Raw genomic sequence first — 27,598 nt, forward strand, 5'->3', positions numbered from 1 at the left:
AAATATTTTACATTAGTTGCAATGATTCCCCAGCTGCAAGGTTTAATGAGATTCTTTGAACACTGTTAATAAACAATGCCTGACCTTTCGAGAGCGGCAACATTGCATTGTTTCATTTCAGGAAATAAGGCCCTATACAAATAGCCATTTGCTACATTGTGAAGTGAATCAGCTTCTAAACATGAATTTGGTCTGAGGCTCTCTTGCAGTATCCATCTAGACAATTGGAAATATGAGTCAGGGAAGCAAGGTGGGGATGGTAGGAAGTGATCAATATGGAGGCATGCATTGCTCACTCATACCTCCTCATCTGAGCTGGCCCTGCCTGCCACCACCAAATCTTCCACAGGGCTGTGACTGGGGCATTATCTCCCCTAGCTACAGCCAGTTTCCTTCCCCTATAACTCAAGCTAAATCAGCACTGAAATTTAAAGGAAAGAACGAAGGCCTTTCACGCATAAAGGGAATATATTCTCTCTGCCATCTGTAGTTGGCTCTGCCTAAGGCATATATATTAGGCAGAGGAATCGCTTCTTCTATTTTTCATGAAGTTCAATTTCTTTACCGGTGGCCCTAGACTAGCATCTAGTGGCCATGAGGTAAGGTTGGTGGGCATCAAGACAGAAAATGGAGCTGTATGTACAATTGAGTGTGCAAATATTTTCTGTCTCCAGAGTCAAGTTGCCAGAACAGATACCCTGCTGTTCCTGTAATTCTCAGGAGAGCCGCCCTAAGGGACAGGCACATTGCATGTCAGTTACAGAGCAAAGGTGAAAGGCACTTCCTGAGACCAATAAAAGAAAAAAAAAAAGTCTTGTCTTTTTCATCCCAGTTGCTAAGCTCCTCCTTCTCGAAACTGCCTTTAGCCCAGGGGTACTGCTTTCTGCTCTCTCTTTCCCGAAGCTACAGCCGTAACATACAAAATTAGACATAAGTAGTGACAGATAACCATTAGAGGAGAGTCATCCTTTTACACTGTAAAAATTGAGTTGGGAATTGTCACTTTTAAGAGGTAAGAGAAACATATGGACAGAATACCAAGAGACTCTTATTTGTCCCTTGCCATTACATCTCCGTCAAAGCCATAAGGAAGCACTTTTCTACTTGCAGTCTGTTTGGTTCTCAGTTTCTTTGTGAGAGGTACCCAAGGCCACACTCAGAAACCTCCTATTCCACATGCTTTGGGCTCCTTCCCCATGATGAAGTCAAAGTCCTGGGAGATCCAACTCGGGGACTCACCTTTCACCTAGTGAGATTACTTGGGCAATGAGTACTGTGACACTTGCTTATGGGTGGGAACGTTAACCTCTTCCTTTCCCTTCTTGGCTTTGAGTTACAACTTTTAGGAACTTACCAGTGCATGCTAAAATATGAATGAACTTCAAAACACAGTATACTGTGTGAAAGGAACCAGGCAGCCACAAAGGACCACAAAATTGGAGGATTCCACTAGGCAATGTATACAACAGGAAAACCCCCAGACAGAAGGTGGCTTGGTGGGTGTCTAGGGCTGGAGTGGTAGGGAGCAGGAGAAATGGGAATGACTGTGGCTAAGCATTTGGGTTTGGGGGGAGGGGGAGAGGAAGAAGGGAGAGAAGCAATGATTCTAAAATTCAAAAATCGATGTTGGTAATGATCGTATAATTCCATGAGAATATTAAAGAACATTAAGCTATGCACTCTAAGAGGGAACTTGTTATAATGTGTGAATTCTATCTCAACAGAGCTCTTTAAAAAAAATAATCTTGCCAGGTGCTGGTGGCTCATGCCTGAAATCCTAGCCACTGAGGAGGCTGAGTTCAGAGTCTCTTGGTTCCAAGCCAGCCTGGGCAGAAAAGTCATGAGTCTTATTTCCAATTAATCAGCAAAAAGCCAGAAGTAGTGATGCAGCTGAAGGGGTAGAGTGCCAGCCTTAAATGAGAAAGTCAAGCAAGAGCATGAGGCCCAGAGTTCAAGCTCAAGTAGTAGCGTATGTGCGTGTGTGTGCGCGCACACACACACACACTATCTTAAGAAGGCTGTCCCCTAATTGTCTGGCTATTCTATATCCTCCCCTCCCCCATACCATAAATACCCCCAGTGGGGGCCTCTAAGGGACCTGCTCTCCTCATTTTCTCTACTGCCTTTTCTATTCTCTTTGGAGCCCCCCATCCATGCCTACAACCCACCAGTCTTTCCTTGACTTCAGAAAGACGATAGAGAAGGAGAAGATAATGATGAAAATTAATAACACCTCTAGCCATAAAATGTGAATATTATTATAAATTATCATTACTATAGCTGTCTCCGACTTAATTTAATCCTCACAACATTCCCTCTTGGGGAAATGACCAGCCACCACTTGGAAGGTGAAGAAACTGAGATGGAGCAAACCCGACTGATGTGGCCGGAGCAAACCAGGCTAGTCAGGATCGCAATGGAACTCACACCTAGCTCCCTCGGGATCTCTTCTCTGAAGCATGGCAGGACCTCACATGCGGAAGTGGGCTTGGTTATTTATTGGTGAATTCTAATAGAAGTAATTTGATGGGGTTCCAAACGGCAATATCTAGGATCTCATCTGTTGGTCTGCTATTTATGGCCCTTTATGGGTGATATCTGTGTGGCACTTCCATTCGTTATGGTTTTCATTAACACTCTAAGCCTGTTTAGAAGTCTGTTTGTCATTTTTAACTCCTCTGTTTAATCTTGGCCAGCCCCAATCCTTCTTCACGATAAGCCAGTGGGAGACAGCTCCTGATGGCTCTTTTCTTCTCGCGATTGTGTGCAGGCGAGGAGCAGAAGGGCAGAGTGTGGTACGCACATCTGTGGGAGCATGTGTGACGTGAGTATGTGTGCAGAGAATCGGCATGAGTGTGTGCTGCGAGTGGTGTGTGCAGTGTCAGTGTGCTGGTGGGTCACATTGAGTGTATGGTAGAATGTGCACCTGTATTCAGGAGTATGTTTGTACAGGAATTTGAAGTTATGGAGTAACAGGATGTGCGTGTGTGTGTGCATTTATGCGTGTGTGTGTGTGTGTGTGTGTGTGTGTGTATTAAGGATGCCTATTCACTCTTAAAGCAAAGAGGCCACTCTCCCCTCCACCCACATTCACCTCCCACTATGTTGTGGAACCCTAAAGTGGAGGGTTCAGAGAAGGTGCAGGAAGGGACACAGAGCCACTGGGATCTGTCTTCCAAAAGGTATTGGGGAAGGGAGTCCAGCCTCTGGGGTAGAAACTTCCCTTTCAGCACTGCAGGTTTATAGGTTGTCCTTCTGTAGGCTCTTCTTCTTAAAGGAGACGTGGACTTGTTCTATATTATTATTATTATTATTACTACATGGCCACCCCTAAGGATCTAACAATAATAAAAGGAATCTAAGTGGAAGCATCCCTTTCCACGTCCTCCACTGTCCTCGGAGCACATGTCTTATGCCTTGGGCTTTACTTGCATGCCCCGGATGCTATTCACTCTGTCCCTTCTCAAATCCTGCCTCCTCACCTGTGATGGGCACTCTTCTCTCTGACCCTCCCACCCACCTCCACAATGGGAAGAGGCACCACGGTATTGAACACGTATATCCACTCACTACATTTCAGCTCTACTTCCCTAATGGACTCGAGGCATCAAAGTTATCAGATAGGATAGTTCCTAGTTCTGGTTGTGCACCAAACAAAGGCATGTGGCCAAAGGAAAGTTGGGGCTGAGAGGAGACCTCATTCTTCTTACAGGTTAGGTATCGAGAGGGAATACCTCCGTCAAACTCAGCGCAAGTGCTGCATTGACTAGCAGTATTTCAGAGAGTCGAAGCTCACTGTGTCTGGACAAGAATGCTTAATGGAAGACACAAAAGTCTTGCACCCCTACCCCCACCCCCCCACCAGGGCTCAGCAGCTGAAGTCTGGCCCTGATCACCATTCAACTCCACCGGCTCTGGTCTGGATCCAGCTTCATTGTCATGTCTCCACCTCTGCCTTTCAAATGTTCTGAATCTTTTCTACACATGTTTGTTACGTCTCTCTAGCTAGCAGGCTTTGGGAGGGCACAGAGCATATTTCTCTTCCCTTTATTGTCGACCACCCCTGTGATGTGCGTCAGAGCCCTCTCGACAGCTCTGTGGCTCATCCTCTGCTCTCGCAGCTGAGGGCACAGACCCCACCGCACTGTGCTGGGAGCAAATGCATCGGGCCGGCAGCCCCTCTCCTCAGAGGCCTTCTCTTCAAGACTGGTGTTCTTCTACTAGAGCCACACTCCTCTTTGGGGGATTTGCTGGTTCGTTGGAGATAAGAGTCTCAAGGGCTTTTCTGCCTGGGCTGGCTTTAAACTGTGATCGTCAGATCTCAGCCTCCTGAACAGCTAGGATTACAGGTGTGAGCCACCGGTACTGGTACCTGGCTCATGGTCTCTCTTGATGGTGACACAAAGTACTGGACAGGACGATGAAGAATGGCCCCAGGCTATCACCAGATTATCCTCTCAGTATGCCTCAGTGAGAGCGATGGATTTGATTTCCCACAGGCCATGGCTGGCAGGAATAGAACTGGGGATCTGTTTCATTGGAGGAGGGGTTGTTCCCCTTCAGGGATGAGGAACCAGTTCTCTGCCAAAGGCCCCTTGGATATTTCAAAGGTCATTTGCAAGCAACAGGAAATATCAATACAGGCAGACAGGCCCCCAGGCAGCTGATGACAAACATACAAATCTGTCCTGTCATGTACCCAAAGATTTTACCAGTCTAGCCCGCGAGCTGGTGGTTCCCTATGCTTGCAACATGCACCTCGTGTATCCCCAGCTCCTCCTACATCTTCTTCCTAGAGACCTGCAGCCCCCAGCCCCTGGCCAGTCTCCCCCACAGCCACCTTTCAGCCCCCCTCTCTGCCCTGTGCTCCTCCACTTCCCTTCCCACTCCACAATAAAGCACCAGGCAGTCACTAAGGAGTGGTGTTGTGCCCATCCTCTCACACCCAGGAATGATAATGCATCACCCCGTGGTGCGTATCCAGACGGAGCCAGATTATGCTCAGGTGGTTAAAAGTCCAGGTCTAATTAGAGTTCCAGGGAATCAAGCCATTGTATTATTAATGATTCGCTGGCAACGTTCTGATTAAAACAGTAATTTTAATAAGCACAGCTCGATGCTAAGTGTTCACTGAGCACCTAATTACATCAGTTATGACTCCAAAATTATTTAAAATTCTGTGTTTTTTAATCCACCAGACCCACCATGCACCAAATAAAATAGAGAATCAGACAACTCAGTGATGATTTGCTCTAATTAATTTCCTAAGCACCTGGGTTGTTGGGTTGTTGTTGTTGTTGTTTTGAAACAAAAAGGGGGTAAATGCCTTTTTGTGTCTCTTCTCGCTCCTCCAAGTTTCCCCCGTCACACAGAGGCTACAAAATATTGGTTTCAGTTGAAGCAGCCATGCAAGAAGGTCAAGAATAAAAGCATGAGACCAAGATTTGAACAGTCCCCCTAGACTTCAGGCAGAAGGAGGCTGAGAGTCTAAGGGCTTCTGATGGCGAGCCGGATCCTTCGCAGGGTCTGTCTCCATCCGCAGGCTGCGGGGACTCTTACATCACACTTACATCCCCAGCCTCCTGGCCAAGCCTCCTCCCTGAGGCCGTTCCCAAGTTCTTTTTGACCCAGGAGCCACTTGAGTTACACACAACTGTGTGGCCACTGGCTACCCTAAGCCATGGAATTCTCCAGAAGAATAATCTACACACCACTGGAGAGCTGATACCCAAATTTTCTTTACCAAAAAAAAAAATATATATATATGTTAAGCCGGACACTGGTGGCTCATGCCTGTAGGTCCTAGCTACTCTACTCGGGAGGTTGAGATAAACGGATCATAGTTAAAGCAAGACTAGGCAAGAAAGCCTTATCTCAAATTTACCACCAAAAACAAAAAGCTGAAAATGGAGGTGTGGCTCAAGTGGTAGCATGCTGGCCTGGAGGGTGGGGAGGGGAGCTAAATGATAGTACCCAGACTCTGGGTTCAAGCCCCAGTACTGACACATGGCACATGTGTGTACACACACACACACACACACACACACACACACAGATTTTATTAGCAAATGGTCCATCTGCACCCAAGACAATAATTCCCCTACATTGGAAGACCGGATACTGAGCGATGCCTTGTGTGTTTCTCTCTTCCTGCGACCCTCACAACTCCATGGGAGCTAGGTATAGCTATCCTTAATGCTCGGGTGACAATCAGTCTGCTGTGAGATCTCATCCGAACGCAGCTTTATTTTGTCCCTGCTGTCCCTGCAGAGTGCTGGTGGTGGAGGGAGCTGTTTGGGTATCGGGCAGGCTGCATCACTTAGCAGCTCTCTCTGGGGTGAGACGAAGCCCTCTGGCCACTCCAGATCCTGAACACGGTCTCAGTGCTGAGTTCCAACATCCAGTTCCCAGCCAGAAGTAAACCCCGGGTATGACGCAAGGCCTGGGTGTCCTGCCTGCTCCCCGTCATGAGGGCTGGGTGACCTCTTTCCACTCTTTCCCACTCACCTTGAACCCCTACTCCCGATCCCTTCTGAAGAAGGAAGGGAGATCAGAGAGGAACTGGAATTGTCACAAGACAGCCCCATCGTCTCCAGCTACCTAATGTCCCTGTGACTCCTGGGTGGCCTTTGAAGACTTCCTGTGGAGCTCCTCTGGCTGTCCCTAGCCTTAATCTGCAGATGCTCACAGCCAGGCCCTAGCATCACCTTCAGGGGCTCTCCCAGGCCAGCCCTCCCTCCCCCGACAGCCACAACCTGGTAGAAGGGAAGCACCTGCACATCCTGGCCCACCACTGTGGCTGGGAGGCGGGCAGTGACTATCCACGTTCCCTGCCTTCACTTTGTCCCCTGCCTCCCAAGAGTTTGCCAGCTCACGCTCTGGACTTCCTGTCCTCTGCCCGCTGCATTTTCCTGTCCTTTTTTTTGTCCTCCACACTCCAGGACATGCCTCTCAAGTTCTACCTGTGCTCCACCGAAGGGTAGCTAAGGTGCAGCGAGCATTCCAAGAGCTTCTGTGCAAAGTTCATAATGAGCCAGTTTTGTTTTCATTCCTTCCACTGTGTTAGGTAAGGGGATCCTAGGTAAGGGCAGAGGAATCCTGACCCCGAAAAGCTGCATGGCATTCTGCCATCTTACTTTAGAATGCAGCGTTCTCACAATGCCTTGTTGGAGAGTTTGGTTTGTAACATCCTCTACTATTTAGAAATGTGAACACTAAACCTCAGAAAGGTTTCCGTGGCTTACCAGTGCAGATGACTATGTGCTGATACTGAGCCAAGTTCTTCTGACTTTAACAGTTGTATCTCCTCTGTGACACCCCAGGCCTCTTCTGGATTATAAACATAGTCTTAAAAAAAAAAAAAAACTATCTAACAGAACACCAGAGGCCTCAGCCACACACCTAGAGATCCTTTTCTGGGTGCATTTTCTTAAGGGGTTTGGGCCGTTGGGCATATGCAATTGGTTTCTCAGCAGGTATTTATGATCTCCATTGTATGTGAAACTAAAGTGGAATCATACAGGAACCTGAAAGGTGAAGGAATAAGAAAGAAGCAGAGCCCCAGGGTGACATTGTCCAAAAAGAAATGCACTCTTTACCTGACTTATGTAAGTGTAACCCCTCTCTGTACATCACCTTTATAATAACAATAAATTCTTTTAAAAAGAAAGCAGAGCCCCTTGAGCACAGATACTGCCCAACTTAGGATGAGGTTACATTCCAAAAAGCATACCCTGAGTTAAAGATATAATATGTCCAAAATGCATGTAATGTAATATGCCTCATCTTATTGCAGCTCAATCATAGTCCAGTGTAGCCTACCAATCAGGCAGGATGGGTTCCCCGGTGACCCAGAGCACCAGAGTGAGTCATCACAGTGCTAATTCTTCATTACAACTTGGGACACGGATGTATCTTCCTGCCCACACTTCAGCTCAAAGCCCTGTCTATTCATTCTTTGAATTTATATATTCTACATGGAATGTATACCAGGTACTTACTATTTATTAGTTATAACCATTATCTGCATACAAGGCACTGGACTCTTTATATTCTTTATATATTCTTGCTCCTTATTTTTCTTTTCCCGTGTGTGTGTGTGTGTGTGCTTGTGAACACGCATGCACGTGTGTGTACATATGCACTGATACTGAGGCTTAAATTCAGAGCCTCACCCTCTTGCTTGGCTTTTTTTTTGCTCAAGGCTGGCACTCTACCACTGAGCCACACCTCCACTTCCTGGACTCCAGATTTTCTAAGCCAGGTTCCTGTTATCCTGAGGGGCAATGTGGTAGAGAAGTTAAGAACAAGAGTGCCCCTGCTGGAAGCCTAGGATAGAATCCCAGCTCTACAAGCTTACTGGTTACATGACTTAAAAAAGAAAAAAATTCACCAAATGTCTCTCCGTCTTGTCCATTTGCTTCTGAGTTGTGTATAAGCATGTGCCATTGTTATCGACGCAATTTTGCAAACCAGTAAGAGATGCTCACAGATGAGTAACATGCCCAAGGCCACACAGCTAATAAGCAAAGAACTGAGGTTTAAAATCCAGGCAGTCTGCCTCTTAAAGACCTCAACAGATATACCTTCAGCCTTCAGGAAGAAAAGGAGAGATGAGGGTGCAGAGAAGAGTTCTGTGTGAGAAGGCTGGAACAGGGCTCGTTTTCTGAGAGGGCGTTGTGTAGGCCTATAGTCTACAATGCCATGGCAGGGATACCTCATGAAAGAAGAAAGGCAAAACTTCTCCCTTTCCTTCTTCCCATCGGCTGCCACTCTCCCTGGATGTCCACAACCATTCTTGTTATTGGTTCCCTTGCCCAACTCCTCGCCGGTTCCCGGATTTCTCCACGTGTCATTGCTTGTTTGTGCTTGCTCAAGCTGTGTTCTCCTCCCAGAGCATCCTGCCATCAGAGTGTTACCAAGTGTTCAAGGCCTGTTACCAATGGATGCTGACTTCCTGGTCCCTTCCCAACCTGGACCCCCTAAATAGAATTTTTCTACTTTCTATCTTACCTGCCAGAGGACCTGATTTTGGTGGGCATGTTAAAGCCGTAACTAAATCACGTGTGTAGCTTCATATAGTACAGGACCTGTTGCTTGGTCTAGTGGGCAAACGGGTGGACAGGTGAGTAGTTAGATGATGGATGAATGCATGCATGCATGGGCCGTTGCACAGTTGGATGGTGAGTTGGCTGGATAGATAGATTGATACCTGAATGGACTAATGAATGAGTAAATATACAAAGAAGCAAGTTAGCAGATTATAAGTACCCAGGATATTTCAACCATATGCAAGTCTACTTTGTTGTAAATCAAATCTAAACCAACATGTGTTATTTACAAGAGCAACCCAGTCAACCCACTGTGAGTAGCCCCTGTGTTTACTGCCCCAATGTGGGGATAGTCTTTATCCAACTCACCAGTCTGTACACATTCCCAAAGTCAAACAGTCACAGGCTCCAGCTTCTGTCACCTGCCTCTCATGGTCCCAATTTACCAGGGTTGAATATATGGATGGTGTGGATGAACAAATGATCTCTATACAGAAAATAAATTTGCACACATGCAAGAGAAAAGAATTTTTTATATAAGTGTAGGAGACTTGTTTTTTGTCTTAGAGGCTTAAAATATATTCTTATCCTTCTCCCCTTTTTCCTTCCTCTCTCTCTCTCTCTTTTACATACACACAAATACACACACACACACACACACACACACACACACGCCAACTCAGTTTGTCTTAAGAATCTGTGAAGAAAAAAAAAGCAAAACAGCTCTGTAATCTACCCCAAGAAAGAAGAGTGTGTACCAGGGAAAATAAGAGTGAATATTTTCCATATATCTGATATGTCCTGGAGGAAAGATGCTCAGGTTTCAGAAGATTAGAAAGAAAAGCTGAGAGGAGGTTGAGAAGATACACTTCATGGTGTCCACTGGAAATCAAAATTCCATCTTGCAGTGTGAAGCTCCAGTGACTTCTTGCCTAAATGGAATTGCAAAACAGCTTGGGAGGAGAGGCGAAGGCTGGTCTCAGACTCAGTGCCATGGAGAGAGATGAGCTGGTTCTGTTCTGTCTTGTGCATATAGCTGTTCATGGGGCTGGTCTGCAGAAGGCTCTGGGCAGCTGGGCTTGAGAAAATCCATTCCAACCTATACTGATAGGTAAGATTGTCCTCCCTCTTGTTAAGCCAGCTTAGGAATCTCTCTCAGCCTGGGTTCCTTCAAACCCTAGAGACAGGTAAGGTATTGAGGCTGGAAAATAGTGAACAGATCCCTGAACACACACACACACACACACACACACACACACACACACACACACACATACACACACATGCGCCAGTAACTATGAGCTCCAACAGTAGAGCAGAAAGTGCAATTGGACACTCAGAGACAGAAACTCAAGCTTGGATGAGAAGTAATGATAGAAACTTTGCTACAGGGAGCTCATTTTGATTATCCCATCTTCCCTATTGTGAAGGGATTCCCCCAAACATAAAATCCACAATTCTTCATCACAAGCAACACTAAAGTTTGTTTTTACCTTCTATTCAGATAAAGAAATTCTTTCCTCTGACCAGCTTCCTCTTGGGCTCCTTCCCCTAAGGACTCTCCACCCCAAACCATACCTCCTTAGCTAAAGGTTATCAGTGCTTCCAAATCCACACTTACCATCTCCTGCTGCCTTGGTGCCTGGAAGGCAGGGGCCACAGAGAAAGAGAGGAGAGGTCAGAGGCCGGGGCCTATGGGATGGATGGCCTCTCAGATAGCATCACAGTTCACATGGTAAGGCTGGACTCAGACCTTGCATGGCCCAAGCTGCACTGGAAGCAGTTCTGGACAAGTATCTAGTGTGAAACACACGGATGAAAAGCAAAGGGGCAACACAGCCATATTGTTCCGTTCCTTTCCCCGTCCCAGAATGGATGAGTCAATGTTAGCCTTAGAAGCAGCTGTGTGGGACCTGCTAATCCAAGGCATCTGGTTGCCAGGTGAGAGATCTGGGTTTGTTATTTCTTAGGGCTGATTTCCCAAATCCTTCTCAGCCCCCATTTCCTATCCCACCTGCTTTCCCTAACTGAGTAAATCCACTGTTGTCATGGAGACACCATAGTATCAGCATCTCTGTTTCTCTGTAGATCCTTCCAACATCCTGAACTAGAATGGTGCCTACCTCTACAGAACTCCCCACTATTTCCAGCATGGGAATCCAGGCTAAGAAAATACTGTATGGTATTGGAAACATCTGCTTTGCCCATTTGGTTTCCTACCCTCCTTGTATTTTTACTTTCCATAAGTTTTACCTTCATTCTTAAGAGATGAGGCTTAACTTGGTTGTTCATCAAGGATCCTGGGTTTTGAAACATGTCAAGATCAAGGACGTGTCAGGAATAAGGACAGTGGTGTGAGAGACTGTGCTGTTCTTCATACTAGTGTATGATCCCCATATGATAGATAAGCAATCTTAGTGCAAAGAGGCTGGGTGGAATGCCCCAGACCACCAGGCACAACCATGCAAAGCCTGGGCAAAGGCGTTCTACAGCCCTCTCAGGCAAGCACGACGGTCCTCAGTGGGATTTGCATTGGGAGGTTGAACCAGGTGTCTAGCACTGTCCATACCCACTGTACACAAGGAAGGCTTTTTATGATCTGAATAGATGTCACACAAGCCTGAAGACATTCTTGTAGGACTGATATCACTATTGTTGCCATTTTATGGAGGAAGGACCTGAAGCTCCTGGGAGCCCAACCATTTAGTGCTAAGGAAGCAAATGAGAACAGGAGCTAGATTTGGAAGTGGGCACTTATCTTCTTCAACGTTCACCTCTTAACCAGTACTGATCCAAAGCAAGACCCAAGCAGTAGTCAGGAGGCCTCGGTTTTAGAAGCCACCCTGTCCCATTTGCACTGAATTGTGCTGTGTTTGCTTGTCTGTTCGTTTTTGTGCTGATACTGGGGCTTGAACTCAGCGCCTGAGCACTGTTCTTTAGCTTCTTAACTCAAGGCTGCCAATCTACCACTTGCGCCACAGTTCCACTTCTAGGGTTGTTGTTTTTTGAAGTTTGCTATTGTTGTTGCTTACCCAAAATGGCTTCTGTGTTCTTCATATCTTAGTCTCCTTAATAACTAGGCATGAGTCACTTACACCCAGCCCTTTGAATTGTACCCTTTACAGCCTAAAGTTGCTTTCCCTTTATCTTCTCCCCCTTTGACTTCTACAGGACTGCCGGTACATTTTTTATGAATGAGAGGAGGGAAAAATCATCTTTGAAAACTTCAACTTTGCTCTCCTCTCTCTGAGTGATAGATAGCTTTAATTACTCTGAATTACTCAGCCACTGTACCCTTCTCTCCTAAGTCATTAAAAATAGATTTTCTCTTTGAACTCTACTCTACCCTCGGGTCTCCACATAGTCCAGAGTGCTGAGGACCTAGCCTTGGGTCTGCTCCTGGTCAGGAGGCTGCACGTTGCTGTAGCTGCAGTCATGGCTTTGGACCATCAGCTGGATTGCTGGTTCCTTTTTCTTGATGGCAGTGGTCATAAGTTTTTCTTTCTCATATATCAGAGGATGAGCAGGGGCTCGGCTGGTGTTTACTTCATGAAGGCGTAGAGATCGGGATGTATGACTGCTGAGTTTTAAAGAAATGGATCTAATGCTGGAAATAAACCGTAATGAGTGCTTCACATTCATTTCTGGGAAGTTGATTGGCAGAAAGACCTGAGAAGAAAGTATGGACTCAGAAGTGCTCCTGTCTCTGAAGTAGATAGGACCCATAGTGCTGTCTCTGCTTTGACGATACGGAAATGAAGGTTTAGAGTGGTAACAGAAGTGACTGCAGCCACACAGCTCATCAACTTACTAGGCCTAACCAGGCCAGAAAACTCCGCTATTTCCACTAGCCAAGATGTGTGAATCTAGGAGGCTCAAACAGAAGGCATAAAACCGATGTCTACACTGTCTTTTTCATCACTGTTCGGGTCGTAGCCAGTTTAAAACACAACCTGACAGTGAATTCTCCGTCCATCCTGATTTTGGGTTTCATCTCTTGTTGTCTGGGTCCTGATGTACCAGCTGAGGAGGGCAGATGAGCTAAGAGACATGCAGTGGTCTGGCACAAGAGCACTGTGATCTTGTCCACCAGCCCGACAGACACTGCTGTCTAGGGAGGGGAAGGGTGGCCTTGGCAGCCAGCCCTAGAGGCTACCTCAGGAAAGACAGGCAAGTTGGGGGGTTCTCTGTTTTCAATCCTCAATTCGGCACTCACTGCCTCTTTGTGAGAGTAGACAGACCTGTACTCAAGCCCTGGTTCTGCTACCTACGAGGTACATGACCTTGAGCAATTCACTGTAACCCGAGACTCGATGATGTGATGGGTAAAAGTGAGACTATGGGTCCTTCCCCCGCAGTGTGGACATAAGGATTAAGTGAGCTAATACAATACACGTGAAGTGCCTGGTATGCAGTAGGTTCTGGATACCTAGTGGCAGCTATTGTTCTTGTTGCTTCATTCCACTCCACAAGCCCAGTCAACCAGAGCAGGGAGATGCCATGCAGCAGTCATCTTTGCTCCCAAGACCCCAAAGAGCAGATCAAAGGAAGGGATGGATCTCGTTGCTGCCTCCACACCATTCCTTCTCAACAGAGATCTTGATGGAGGTCCCGCTTCATACACCTGAGGTCCAATCAGTTCTTTCCCCCTGAAGGACAAGAGGGCCATGTGGGTATTTTTCCATGGTGGCTTGCTGAACCAAGGGAGCTATATATAGTTCGTGGTATATCAGGATCTGGGGACAGGGTAGTCTTTGCATTCCAGTTCCAAGAGAATTAGGCTAAGGGCTGGGTTAGAACTCTCCAAGCACTGTTCTATATTTCCTTTTTTTGTGAGTTTTCTGAACCTTGACCACTGTCAACTTAAAAGAAGGACAGAGCCCTGAGCTCCCAGCCAGAACCTCCCTAGACCTCTCCGTGCAGATTGCACCATTGCCAAGAGCCAGCAAAACTCAAGGCAAACCTGAGAAAGAAAAAAGGAAAACAGACCCCCATCCAGCCCATCTGCTATTGGCCACTAGGTACAGAGAGCTTCAGGGTATAGAAAGGCAGAGCCTCACTGGGAGGTTGCATCTAATCTCAGAAACCTCACTCTGGTCCAATGCATCCCAGGCTTTTTTACCTGGAACTGACCCCTGAGCCAACTCCACACCCTTTGCTCTAGAAGAAGGACCCTTGTAGAGGGTCCTTGAGAAAACACCCCATCATAAGCAACGGAAGACTCCCTCCAGTTGGCCACTGGCCACTCACTGTGAGACCAGAGCTGAGACAGCCCTTTGGGGGCCTTCATTTCCTGATGGATCAAATAGAAATCACAATACATAACAATACCTGCCCTCTCTTCCTCTCTGGGGAGTTGTACAGATCAAATGAGATAATGTGTGTGAAAGCATTTTGAAAATGCTAAAGCACTCTGCCAGTATTACAGTGATTGTGTTATTGATCTCAGTCCATACAATCATACAACAACAACCCTGCCAAAGCCACTCCCCAATCTGCCATCAGCCCTGTATGTCAGTGAGTACCAGATCATTTCTCAGAAACAGTTGGGGTTTGGGGAAGAGAGGGGAGAATGCGCCTGGAATGCTACAAAGGGTGAAGGGACAGGATATCAGGAGGGATTACCAAGAGGAGGCACAGCAGAAAGGGAAAAGGCCCGGAGAGCCTGTTCCATCAGCTCAGCTGCTGCGGGTTTTGCTCTGGGCCCAGGGGACCAGGAGGCTGTTGCTCAGGCCAAGTGCATGCTCCCACCAGGCTGTCTGTGCCACCTCCCACCCCCAGCACCTGGCTCCCAGCCACTGAGGAGGCCTCTGTTCCTTCCCTGGTGTCAGAAGCGGGGCATCCGTGTGGGGACAGGTGGGCCATCTGGCAGGGGGAGGGCAGATTCCGAGGAAGCGGTGGATTAAATGCTCAGTGTCTGAGGGGCCATGCCGCCCGGAGAACAGCTTTCCCTTGTCCCTTCCTCCCGCTCTGTCTCCCACATGCATGGTTGCAGTGGAATCCTGCAGGCCTCTTGAATGCTCCGTGTTTCACGCCAGAGCCCCTGCAGCAAGCTGCCACTCTCTGTCCCCCAAGTCAAGACAGTTGTCTTGCTTTTACCTCCACTATGGCGCCTATCCTGCTGTAATGAGATTATCTGTTTCCTTGGTTTTGTTCTCAACCCAACCATGGGCTCCATGATGGCAGAGAATACCACCTCCCTGGGCTGGGAATATGGCCTAGTGGCAAGAGTTCTTGCCTCGTATACATGAAGCCCTGGGTTCAATTCCAGAGCACCACATATATAGAAAAAGCCAGAAGTGGCGCTGTGGCTCGAGTAGCAGAGTGCTAGCCTTGAGCAAAAAGAAGCCAGGGACAGTGCTCAGGCCCTGAGTCCAAGACCCAGGACTGGCAAAAAAACAAAAAGAGAGAGAATACCACCTCCCTGTTTAACCGCAGGCTTAGCACAGCTTAAGCGCTCAGTGAATGAATGAGCTCAGTGAATGAATGCCTGAGGACTGAATGGGACCCAGCCACAACCCATTATCAGAATCCTGTGTGGTTGTCTGCTTTCAAGTGGGGTCTGTTCTCCAGAAGCTTCTTCCAGTATTCAGACTCATATAGCTCCTTCCAGGTGCCCATGTAGGGTAGCAGAGACGGACTGATCTCTGTCCCCAAGCTGGCTCCGTCTAGGCGTTTTGTTCTTAGGTCTACCATTGGGAGCTTTGGGTTCTGAAGAGTGAGTCATTTGCACCTGATGGCCAACATAAGGATGACAGCACCTGTCAGGGCCTCGCCTGCATGTTCCAAACCATAATAGTCTGACAATGCCCCTGGATGCATCTGGCCTCACCCACTCTGGGCTGCCCACTAAGCTGAGAGAGTGAGAGAGGCGAGCCCACGCTCCGCTCGCCCCGCTGAGCCCTTCCCACGTAGATCCAGCCGGCTGAGTCAGGCCCAGAAAGGCACCAGGGATGCGGGGCCCTGGGGCCAGAGAAGCCAAGAGCACAGTGTGAGTCACCTTTAATTAAGAGTATTTCTTAAGTAAATGACTTAATAGGACAGTTATATTCATTAAAGGCGTAATTACAAGACATAAGCTCAAGCAGAAAAGAATGTGGAGTGCGAGGGTGGAACCCAGTCTGAGACTGCACCGTGAGTCGTGGGCAGGCAGCAGGAGGGGAAGAGGACAAGGCCGCCCTCCTTCTGCGCCTCTTATCGCTGCACTGCTCAGCCAACCCAGCCACCCCCAGATCCTAGCACTCAGAGTAGAGGGGCAAGGGAGACTCCGGCGTAATTAAAATGCAATAATAATAAACAAACACTAATTAAAGCATCGTGGAGTAGTCCATTCAACTCTGAATCAGCCTTGACGAAGTGCCACCCACCTTCCCTGCCTGCCAGGCGTGCTGGACACTCCAGGAGAAAGCGCCCTTCCTCCTCAGCTTCTGAGATGCTGGGCCCTGCCCAAAACCCAGTCAGTGCCCAAATGCCACACGGGGCTGTCCCCCACTCCACGGGCTTGAACATGGTGCTTTTCAAAACTCTAGAGACTTAAAGACATCCCTGAGCACACAGTGGTCCCCAGATTTCTGTTGCTTGACCCCATCCATATCTTTAGATCTCTCTAATTCCTATTAGGACCCCAAAGCAGGATTTGATTTTGTTTCTTCCTGTTCCCAGGATATGATATCTAAAAGAAAAAGTACTTATCCCTAGAGATTCAGGTCATCCATATCAACTCTGGCACATTCAGACTTTGGCACACTTCAGAATCAACTGCGGAAATGTTAAACTCATTGCCTAGGTCACCTAGCAATGCTAATTGAGTCACCCTGGATTTTGTTGTCTAGTAGCCATTGCTTCTAGGTGGCCAAGTGCTATCTATTCATAGAAGACTTCCTTTGGGCCACGGAGTGACAGGATAGCCTTCCTATATTCCAGATCTCTGTGGTCTTCTCCATCCTTCCCAAATGAACCCAAACCTACCTTTCCAGACTCATCTCCTTGCCCTCGCACAGGCTTCTCGGTTTTTATATTCTTATTATCACCATCATCATCATTATTATCTTTAAATAGTTATACAGAGAGGTTTCAATTCAACGTGTCACTTTTTGAGAACAATGCATCTCAATCAGTCACCTCATCCATCATTTTTCCCTCATATCTCCCAGTCCTTACCCATCACCTCAAGCTACCTGATTCTACCTTGGAACCCCTACCCCACACACGCCATCTACTAACATGACTTCTTTTCAGCTTCTCATGCAGGCTTCTGAACAGACTCTGCTCTGCTAGGTGGGCCTGTATGGTTCTCTCCTCCTAGAATTTGGGTGAGCAGTATTGGCCCAGGAAGGCCTGACTCCCTGAGCCTCCCTGGACTTCTCCTTCCATAGCAGCACAGTCAGGTAGAAATAAAGCAATGCCAGCCACAGACATGAGCTGCAGGTGTACCTTCTAGTTTCCAACAGCTACTTCTTTAAAAAATCAGAAGAAACAGATTTAACTGTGTGTGTGTATTCTTTTCAACATGTCAATAACAAATTATGCACAGGATGCCTTCTTTCCTTTTCCATTTTTCCCAATCCAGGTATGCTGTGATATGCTCACAACATACTCCCATTCAGACCCGCCACTCTAGTGGGCCATCCTCAACACGGCGAGGGGCGGGCATAGTCAAAGCTGGTGGTGTAAATACCAGCATGCTTATTTCCTCTGCCCTGAATTCCTTCAGCCCTCTCCTTCCGTTGCCTCTCCTAGAACACACATAACCACTTTCTTGTTTTTATTGCTTATCTGTTTGCAGCTTGACTGTGCTTTAATGCTGTTGGTTTCTTTATGTCCTCCTGAAGTTCCTAGCACTGGCCTGTGTGGAGGACATGATCAAAGGGCACAGGATGATGGATGACCGTGAAAGCACATGCACATGGGGACAGAGAAGTCCCCCGGGAGCATCTGACTTTGAGGGTCGCCTCCCAGTCAGCCACTGTGACAGCCTTTCCTCCAATCTGTGCATGGCTATTAGATCTCAAAAGGGAGAATTATTCAAGTTTTAGAACCCTCCTCCCACCCCTTATAAGTTTCCTGTTTCACTTTACTCTTCAACTCAGTGCAATAGAGAAAAAAAGAAATCCCACCAGGAGGGCCCAGGAAACAGGAAAAATAGTTGTGCTGTTAGTTTCATGTTTGGAGAAGAACAGGGTTTCACTATCTCCGTGGCACTTGGCGTGAAAGTGGCCTTTGTCGCTAGAGACACTGCTCCCATTCAGGGCCCCCTTTCCCAGCTGCTGAGAGCCGGCCTGTGTTTTGACAGACGGGCCGAATGCAATGCAGACAGTTGTTTTAATTTCCAGCCAGATGCAGACATCACTCACAGGGAGCCCGAAATCCAAGAAAAGGAGCCGAGCACTGGTCTGCTGCTCCCAGGCCTGGCACGGCGGGTTGGAGGGGGCCAGCGGAAGTCCACCAGGCTCTAGGGCCTGAGAGTCGGAGTCGTCAGGCCCAGGATTGGCACCCTAGGAGGGTGACAATAGTCACCTGTGAGAAAGAAGCTTCTGTGAGCATCGCAGGTCATGAGGCAAGGTTAGAGGGGTTGCCTTTAAGGCCCTGAGAAGTGCTGTTGGCTGGGTGTTACCTTTCAGCTGTCAATCTGTACAGGTCAAGAATCATAAATAGTCTCTGGAAGGAGTTAGGTAAACTGTGGGAGAGAAAACCCTGGAATGCCAGCATTGGAAGGGACTGAGGCATGGCTTCCTTGAAGCCTGGATGGATGTCCCTCTCACGGCCTCCAGGACAAATGTCACTTGACTGCTTAGGCATTCCAGGGATGGATGGATGGATGGATGGATGGATGGATGGATGGATGGATGTTTGGGAAGCCTATTGATGATGGGGTTGCACAGCCCTAACATTGTTATGCTGAGCTTCTTGAAACTTTTAAAAATCTATTAGTCTTACCGTAACCACATCATCATCACTCTAATTTTTAGCAAACAGCCTTCATGGCCACCTCCAGACTCCCTGCTCCCTGCTCCATGAGGTACCCTCGGTACCTCGTCTGGGCCCCTATTCCATCCTGCCTCCACTTTGGCAAGGGCCTTGGCTTGAATACTCTCTCAGCAGGACCAGTGGTAGGGACTTGAGATTGGAACTCACCAATATGGGAGGCTGCGCTCCCTCCTGACACACAATATCTGAGTTGCCCGTCAGATCACACTGGATTTAGAGTTGACTCACACCCTCAAGTGTGTTAGGCTTGAAGTATTTTAAACCAGCTGATCCCCAACCTACACTTATTGTCTCCATTTTTAAGCCAAGCTACAGGTCTCCATACCTATTTTTCCTGTGCTTCATATTTTTATTAGTGAAGGAAGGTGGGAGATGTGTAGGGCTGATCATCTCATTCACTTATAGAAAAACCTCATGCATGGAATGTTAAATATTAGTGTGCCAAGGATGGGTAGGGTGCCCAATAGAGAAAAGGCAGGCTGAGCAGAGTGGTGCAGCGGAAGCGTGCTGGGCCCATAACCCAGAGAAAAAGCAGGCTGGACTCTCTCTACCCTGTCCAGTGTGCACCCTATGTTTGATCAAGTTAGACTAAACTCGTCCGTGATTATTTTTGCTGATTATAATCCTTCAACTTGGGACGTTCTTCCAGTCTCTTCATCTGGTACATTCTTCTCCTTTAAGAGTCACCTTTTACTCTTTGGTCCTTTCCTCCATGCAGCTTGTCCTAGATGCCCCCCTCTGAGCTCCCGAGACCCCCCACCATGTGCACCCCAACCCCATGCCATGACACTGAGCAACCCTGTGATTACCCATGCCCTGGGGTCGTCTGCAGGCAGAACCCCTGTGCTGCTTGCTATAGATTCTCTATGTTCAGCACCAGAGCCACCACAGCGCGGGCATCTGATGCATCTTTGCTGAGTGTCCAGTGTTAAGATCCATCTTGATCACTGGTGGCTCACACCTGTAACCCTAGCTATTCAGGAAGCTGAGATCTGAGGATCTCAATTCAAATCCAGCTCAGGCAGACAAATTCATGAGATTCTCATCGCCAATTAACTAGCAAAGAGCCAGAAGTCCAGATGTGGCTCAAATGGTAAAGTACCAGCCTCGAGTGCAAAAATGCTAAGCAAGAGCATGAGGGCCCGAGTTTGTGCCCCAGGACCAACATGCATATACAAAAAAAAAAAAAATAGATCTATCCTGAAGCTCTGCGGGGTGGAGGGGGGGGGTTGCGGGAATGCTGTGGAAGTGTCTCCATCGTGTTTTTGTCCCCCTGCCCTAGACAGGATACCCTGTTGCTGAACCACAGTTGATGTTTTCTCCAGAGCTCACACATCCAGTAGGTGAGGGACCTCTGTGCTCTAGCAAACAAGAACTCATTTCCAGCCCAGAAAATGTTTTTAGCAGCCTGGCAGCCTTTGCCTCAGCCAGTGAGAGATACCTAGAATGTATCTAATAGAGAATTTCGGTTCCTCTGACTCCCCGCTTTCCTGGCCTTTATTGTTGCACCTACTGGGTAGATGGAGGACAGTGATATATAAACAAGTCCCTGCAAGGCTCTACCAGAAAGCCAAGAGGAGTTTTCAAGAACTTCACGCTCTGGAGAGAGGAGTGGAGAAGGGTTCAATCTGCAAATTCTCACATTCCAAGTGAGACAGAATCAGACAGGCAGCTCTTCTCTATGGAGGTTCCCATTTAGCCAGACTTTTCAAAAGGATGGGAGATTTACTAGAGAAGCTGAATGCAGACATCAGAGAATTGGGATAATTGGATCCAGGTGGTATATTTGGTTGGCTATAAAGAGCCAGTGCCATACGATGAATATTATTTGATGGGAAAAGTTTCTCCTTCTCTCCCCCTTTATTTTCCGTGTGTTCGGCGCATCCAGGCTGTCTCAGCCCGAGCCCAGCTGAAAGCTCTTCAGAGATGAGTTTGTACCACTCAATAGCCTTTCAGCCGAGTTAACCATTTTCAACACTTGCCTCTGGCTGGCCCAACTCTTGGGAGGATGGCAGCGGCAGGCAGCAATAGATGGGAGGATTTGCTTCTGGCAAAGGCAAGAAGTATTGAAGGCTCGAAAACACATTTGTTGGCCCTTCCTCTCAGCCAGCGTAGGGATAAGAACACTGAGACCGCTGACCTGTCCTCCGAGCCTCCTCCATCGGGGGTGTGACAGTTCAGAGTGCACAGATATGGGACAGTCTGCACACACATCTGCGAGTTGCCACGACATAACTTTTCCTCTCTCCGCCAGGTCACCAGAGTCCCCGTGGAGTCATGTGAACAGTACACAACTTGTGGGGAATGCCTGAGTTCGGGGGACCCTCACTGTGGCTGGTGCGCCCTGCACAACATGTAAGTGTGGAATGTTCTAGAAGCAAGGTGGGCGTGCTGGGGGCTTTGAGGGAGGTGACGGGATGGGATAGCAGTTTGCAGAGAGAGAGGAATTTCCCTGCACACAAGTGTTTGAGGACCGGAAGAGGTAGGGACCGTGGGGACCTTCTTCCTGTGTGGCCTCTTTCTTTCCTTCTCAGCTGCTTCGAGGTAGTTGGCTGTATCTTCATGTCATCAGACCCGCGGTAGAATCTCTAAATGTCTCCCAGGACCATCCCGGCGTAGCCTTACCTAGACACGCAGCCAAGGGCATGCTTAGAGTGTACTCTGGAGTCGGGAGGTTTGCACTCAATCTAGGGGAGGTGAGACCCTGGGCGGGTCCTTTGAGCGTTCCAGGCTCCCATCTATGCTTTGCTAAATAGGGAAAATGCCTATTTCCCAGGTGAATTGTGAGGACTAAATAGAATAATAAGTGCTTTGGAAATAAGGAAGCTGGGAAGAGTCTACACAAATCAAAATAATTATGATGAACTCTGAACCCTTGGGAGGACCCTTCTGGCCTCATTATTTCATGATTTCAAGAATCGCATCTCACTCCAACTGGCCTCAGATCCCCTATTCAGATACCTTCCCAGCCATTGAATACCAGCTGAATAGAAATGCAAAGATCACACTTAAACTTCCTAATTTGAAGAGCCCCCAGAGGGGGAGAAAAGAGTGAAAACCAAAAGGCGGGAGGCTGGCTAGGAATTCTGTTGCCCAATGGAGTTGGAAACCCCATGGCTGTGTGCCAGCCGGCGCCGCATCTCCGTGAAATGTGCTGGGTTTGGGGTGGAGGCGGAGGCAGAGGGCCAGAGTTCAGGGTCCTGCACAATAGCTCTTGGCTTCCAGCCTCCGCAGCAGGTGTTGGGAGGGCTCTGGAGGGAGGGTGGGAGGGAGAGAGGGAGTGAGGCACTTCACAGATGCAAAATCTGGACTGGATTTGAGCCCACAAATAATGTGTTCCCTGCCTGGGTTTTAAAGGTAAGAGGCTCACAAAGTTGTATTTAAAAAATACTCTTCATAAAACCCAGACAGTGAGTTGCCATGTATGTCAGATGGTGGTTAAGATGTCCGGGGTCACCCACTCTGTAACCCAGAAATAAACCAAGAAAGTCAATTTGGCTCCTCCCAGCTCTGTGGTGGGAAGTAATTCTCTCTCTTAGGAACCTGACACCCACTTCCAGATCCATGCAGCGGTCCTGGGCTGCACCCCACTCTCACTGGTCAGTGGCCATGTCCCAAGGTGCCTTCCATGTCCACCCCTTCCTGCTTTGTCCTCCCAGTTCCACTGGGGGTGGCATTTCTGATGCCTCACACACAGCAAAATGATGAACGGGGGATTATCATTTATTTACGAACACGAACATCTGCTTCCCCATCTTGTACTGGCACCTATGGCTGATCAATAACACCAAGTCTTTCAGCCGCCCCAGGGCCCCTCCATTATCTTCCTGATCTGTGGTTTCTAGAATAACTGAGCCCAGATTTCTTCTGCCCTCTGAACTCCTTGCCTGTCATCAGAAGCTCTTCTAGACTTACCCTGGCACACCTTTCCCACTGCTCCACCTGCCAAGAGCACATGGAGATAAGTATTGTGCTGTCTCTATTCAAAGGTGGCATCTTACCTGGTCATCCTCATCTTCACCTAGGCCCTCCCGCACTCCTCATGCCCTGTCATCCCCAGCCTGCTGTATCAGCAGTGCAATGAGGAGGTGAGCAACCCCAACTCCCAACCCCCTACCCCTACCCCAAGCCAGCCTCTTCAATGGAGACAAAGGACAGAGGGAGATTACTAAAGAGTCACTGGGTCCTAGGGGATTGAAACCTCCCTGTTTCTTCTGTAGGCTTTGCGCTTGCAAGTTGTGTTATTGTCTCCCGGGCTATTTATCTCTGTTAGGGCTGTTGCCATAAATAGTATGATAAAAAAAAAAAAGCCATTTCAGTGAGTCAATGAGATAAAGGCTCTAGTCAAGAGCTCACTTTAGAGCTATCTTAAGGATTCACTTAAACCTCAATAATTCTTTTCTTTGACAGCATTCATATTTAGATCCATTATGTGCCTGCACAAGAAGAGGGGGGAGGAGCCCACGGGTGGGCGGGGAGCTGGGGTGAGAATCACTGCTTGATTATGGAATCTTGTAGTGTCCCTGTGGCTGTTCGGTTTGGAGCTATCCCAGCCCTGTAGCATGTTCCTGTAAGACCAGACAGGTGGTAACTCGAAGCCATAGGACATCACTGTACCCACCTGCCACCATAAGCAGAGGAGGCTGGAGTATGGAGACAGAAAAGGCCACATGAGACTTCTGACAGAGGTGACCCTGACCACAGTTCCTGGTCTGTCTCCAGGCATTACTTCAGGACACAAATATTTATTTATTATATACCGTCTGACAGGTAGAATACCTCAATGGCTAAAACATGGCCAGTGTCTTCAAAGAGCCACTAAGCTACTGACAAATCCAAGTTGGGTGGCCTCACACAGCTAAAATCCTCTCGTGCCTGCTAACTTCTTCAGGAAGAGAATGACAATATCAATCAGTGTCATGATTAAGATTAGAATTACCAGGGCTAACATCCATGTACCTAGTAAGTGTCCTGAAGTATTCTAAGCACTCAACTCAATCCTTGCAGGCAGTGGCCTTTTGAGGTGAAGTTTTATTATCGTCCTCTCCCTTTTACAGAAGAGGGGACTGAGAACAGAGAGATTAAGTACCCTGCCCAGTGGACACAGCTAGAAGGAAATAGGCCTGGGGTTAGGACCTAGCACACTGACTCTAGAGTTTGTATTCTTAGCCACTTGCTGTGCTACTTTTCAAGCCCTTGCTGCTTTTCTGACTTGCAGTCCCCTGGAGTGTGTTTTTATGTCTAAACTGCATCCCTTTTGATAGGAATTAATTCTCCTTCCTTAGACTGTCCTTAGCAGCGTGCAGTGCAGTTCATCTGGGGGTTCCCACTCATTCTAAAGAAGGGTAAAAAATCACCATGAGAAGATAAACCACAGGCTTCGGGGCAGCAAACACCTCTTAGCAAACCTGACCTCTTGTGAATCTGTATCCATGGCAGGTGCTCCCGCAGGGACAAATGCCAAAGGGCCTGGGAACCAAATCGATTTGCTGCCAGCATCAGCCAATGCCTGAGCGTCGCAGTGCAACCTGGCAGCATCTCTGTGTCAGAGCACAGCCAGTTGGTAAGTAGGGAGGAAGGAGGAAAGAAGAGCACGGGGTTTGCACCTGTGCAGGTAGGCTCCCTGAATGTTTGCATGATGTCTGTATGTTGAGCAGACTTTTAATGCTCTGAGGAAACGTTCTAGAAAACTTATGACAAAGGGCAGAGTCATTTCCCACACTCCTTGTAAATTTAGTTCTCATTGATCTGTTTGTAAATCCAGATTTTTGCATTTAGTAACAAACCACTACAACACAGTGCTACCCAATACCAAATAACACACTCTTGAGTCTATGCCATATTTACAATCTTTGATTTGCTGGGCTCTCTTGAGAAATCTGCAAGTTGCTTTTGTGTTTAGAGGTGTGGGTGTGTGTGTGTGTGTGTGTGTGTGTGTGTGTGTGTTGTGTGTGTATAAAGAGGGATAAAAGAAAGACAGACAATTCAAAGTCAATGTGTACTTAGAGAGAATATTAAAGAGAATAAAGTAGCCTTTAACCACCTGTCAAAGAACAAACCAAAATATTTCATGTCCTCAGGCCCTAACTGTTATTTCATTCTGAAGGTTTTATGAGCATTCACGAATGTTAATTAGTTAGTAATTTTGGTTTGTACATCCCCACCAGGGAGTGTGGGCTCTAATGCAGCTGAGGAAACAAGCAGGAAAGGTTGAAGCTAAGTCTCTCGGGCCCATGGAGAGAAACCTAGGACCAAGGAGGCTCATGTATGGAAAGGCCGGGTGATGTGGTAAAGAGAAAAACCACTGCCACATGATGACAGGAAGACAAAAGGAACCCTACCTACCTTCTTGTGGCCACAGGGACATTACCGCCATTAGCCCTTGGGGCCCAGCTCAGGGCCAAAGGGAGACAGTCACATTTCTTACCTGCTCACATCCCACCAACACACTGCCTTATGGTAATGGCATATGAGCTCATTGTAAAGTGCCCTGAATTCAGAGCAGCATGTTACTATTAGGTATTTTCGCAGTTAACAAATTCTTCTGAACTTCTATTTTTACCCGCTAAAAACAAAGTCTTCCAAATTGGCATGGCTGAAACCCACAGATCCAGTTGATTGGACATCAGTCATTAGTGGTCACTTTTCTGATCCCAGCTGCTTTTTGTGAAACACACACACACACTCACTCACTCACACACACACACACACGCACACAATTCCAGGATTGCCACTGGAAAGTGGAGATCACAGAAAGAACAGAGAAGTGGAGACTCCAGAAAGCCCACAACCTGAGAAGGGGCCAGTGAGTAAATGAGAGAATGAATGTCTTCCACCAGTCTAGCAAGCTCCTGGCTAAGTTCCAGCCTGGTGAAGCTCACTTTCCCAGGAGCCCAAGCTTAGACCTGCTCATGAAGACGTCAGCTCATGACTCATTTTCAAGTGCTCATAGTGCCTTGTAATTAATTTCCATGTCCAAAAAAAAAAAAAGTGAGCAAGGTCTGAGATCGATTTTGATACCTTTTCCTCTAAAGGCTCTAACCCCTGGAACTTTCTGGTACTGGACAAGATTGAAACATTAATAAGGATATTAATAAATACATTGACCTTGTTCACTACTGAGAAATTTATGACTCTGCTCAGTGACAGAGTTGGAAGATCACCTAGACCAATGTCCTTTTTTTAATAAATGAGGTCAGGGGAAATCAGTGAGCAATAGGTCCTGGCTAGAAGCCTGGCCTAGCGCCTGTGTCTCCTGAGCTCTTTGCTTCTCCCACAGCTCAGCCTGGTGGTAAGCGATGCTCCTGATTTGTCTGCGGGGATCTCTTGTGCCTTCGGGAACCTGACAGAGGTAGAGGGGAAAGTATCTGGAAGCCAGGTCATCTGTGTCTCACCTGGGCCCAAAGATGTCCCTGCTATCCCTCTGGATCAAGGTAAGGAACATCCACCCGGGGAAGCACATACTAGGGGCAGCTCTACCATTGCAGAGCTAGAAGTTGCTTGACCAAGTCTTCAGATGTGAGAGGTGCTAACGCTGGCCTGTACAACTTGCTTGAATTTGACAGCAAACTGTCATGCCCCAAAGCAGAATTCGGGAAGAAGGGAAAAGTTGGCTCCCATTTCAGTTTAGATAGCACAAGTGTGCATTGCCTGTATGCTGCCTGCCCCTTCTAATAACCGAAGTGGCTCTACTCCCTCGTTTGGGATGGGCTCTTTCCATAGAAGCAGGAGCTTAAGGGGTTCTGGTCTAGTACTTCTGGCATTGTTTTAGTAACTGAAGATCCCTGACCATGGCAAAGGGCTCCACAGAATCTGTGAGTTCTTCACTGGGGCTGGGTCTAAGGAGCTGGCTGGTAACAGACCAAAGGGATTCTCTTCAAACAAGAGGGAATGAGAAGGAACGAGAGGACTCCATCTAACCAAAAGAGCCCTGAGCGGCTCAATGATTTGCTCTGTCGCTCAAGTTTCCTGTCCGGCCCCCAGTTTTCACTCTGCTCCTTTCCTTTCGTTTTCTCCAGACTGGTTTGGGCTGGAGCTGCAGCTGAGGTCCAAAGAAACAGGGAAGATATTTGTCAGTACCGAGTTCAAGTTTTACAACTGCAGTGCCCACCAACTGTAAGTACTTCTGGGGAAAAGCCTTATCTGGGTCCAGATGTGGATGAGGGGCTTCCTTCCCTCCATTCTTAGCTTAGCTTGTTTAGGGTGCAATTTGTGCGGTACTTATCTCACAGTCTCCCCTGCAGGGCTCGGCCATGTGATATGGACAGAATATGTTGTTCAGTTGAATGGCAGACACTCTCACTACACAGCTTCGCTTTTTGTCGCTCTTCTTTGTTCTCCCCACACCTGCACCCACACACAAGCATATCTTAGCCCCAAATTCTCAGGCTGAGAGAGTAAAAAGAGGGCCATGACCCAGGAGCTGTGAGAAAAAGTCTTCATTTTGGACCACTTGGACAGGAAGAGATTGACAGTGAATCAAGTTCAGATAGAATCCGATGAGGAGGGACTCAGAGCTCAGGGAGTCAGCAGTGCTTCTAGGTGCCCACGGGGGGGGGACA

The 27,598-nt window shown here is 47.7% G+C and overlaps 1 protein-coding gene across 1 annotated transcript in view; it reads left to right on the forward strand.

Moving 5' to 3' along the window:
• Plxna2 (plexin A2) overlaps positions 1–27,598 on the forward strand; it is a 215,825-nt gene that overhangs the window by 116,414 nt on the left and 71,813 nt on the right. The window contains exons 7-10 of the mRNA XM_048356959.1: positions 21,292–21,392; positions 24,477–24,600; positions 26,317–26,470; positions 27,056–27,152. Of these exons, the coding sequence (XP_048212916.1) occupies positions 21,292–21,392; positions 24,477–24,600; positions 26,317–26,470; positions 27,056–27,152 (476 nt within the window). The remainder of the gene's footprint in view (positions 1–21,291; positions 21,393–24,476; positions 24,601–26,316; positions 26,471–27,055; positions 27,153–27,598) is intronic.

This window comes from Perognathus longimembris, chromosome 11, assembly GCF_023159225.1.
Source record: "Perognathus longimembris pacificus isolate PPM17 chromosome 11, ASM2315922v1, whole genome shotgun sequence".
NCBI classification, from domain to species: domain Eukaryota; kingdom Metazoa; phylum Chordata; class Mammalia; order Rodentia; family Heteromyidae; genus Perognathus; species Perognathus longimembris.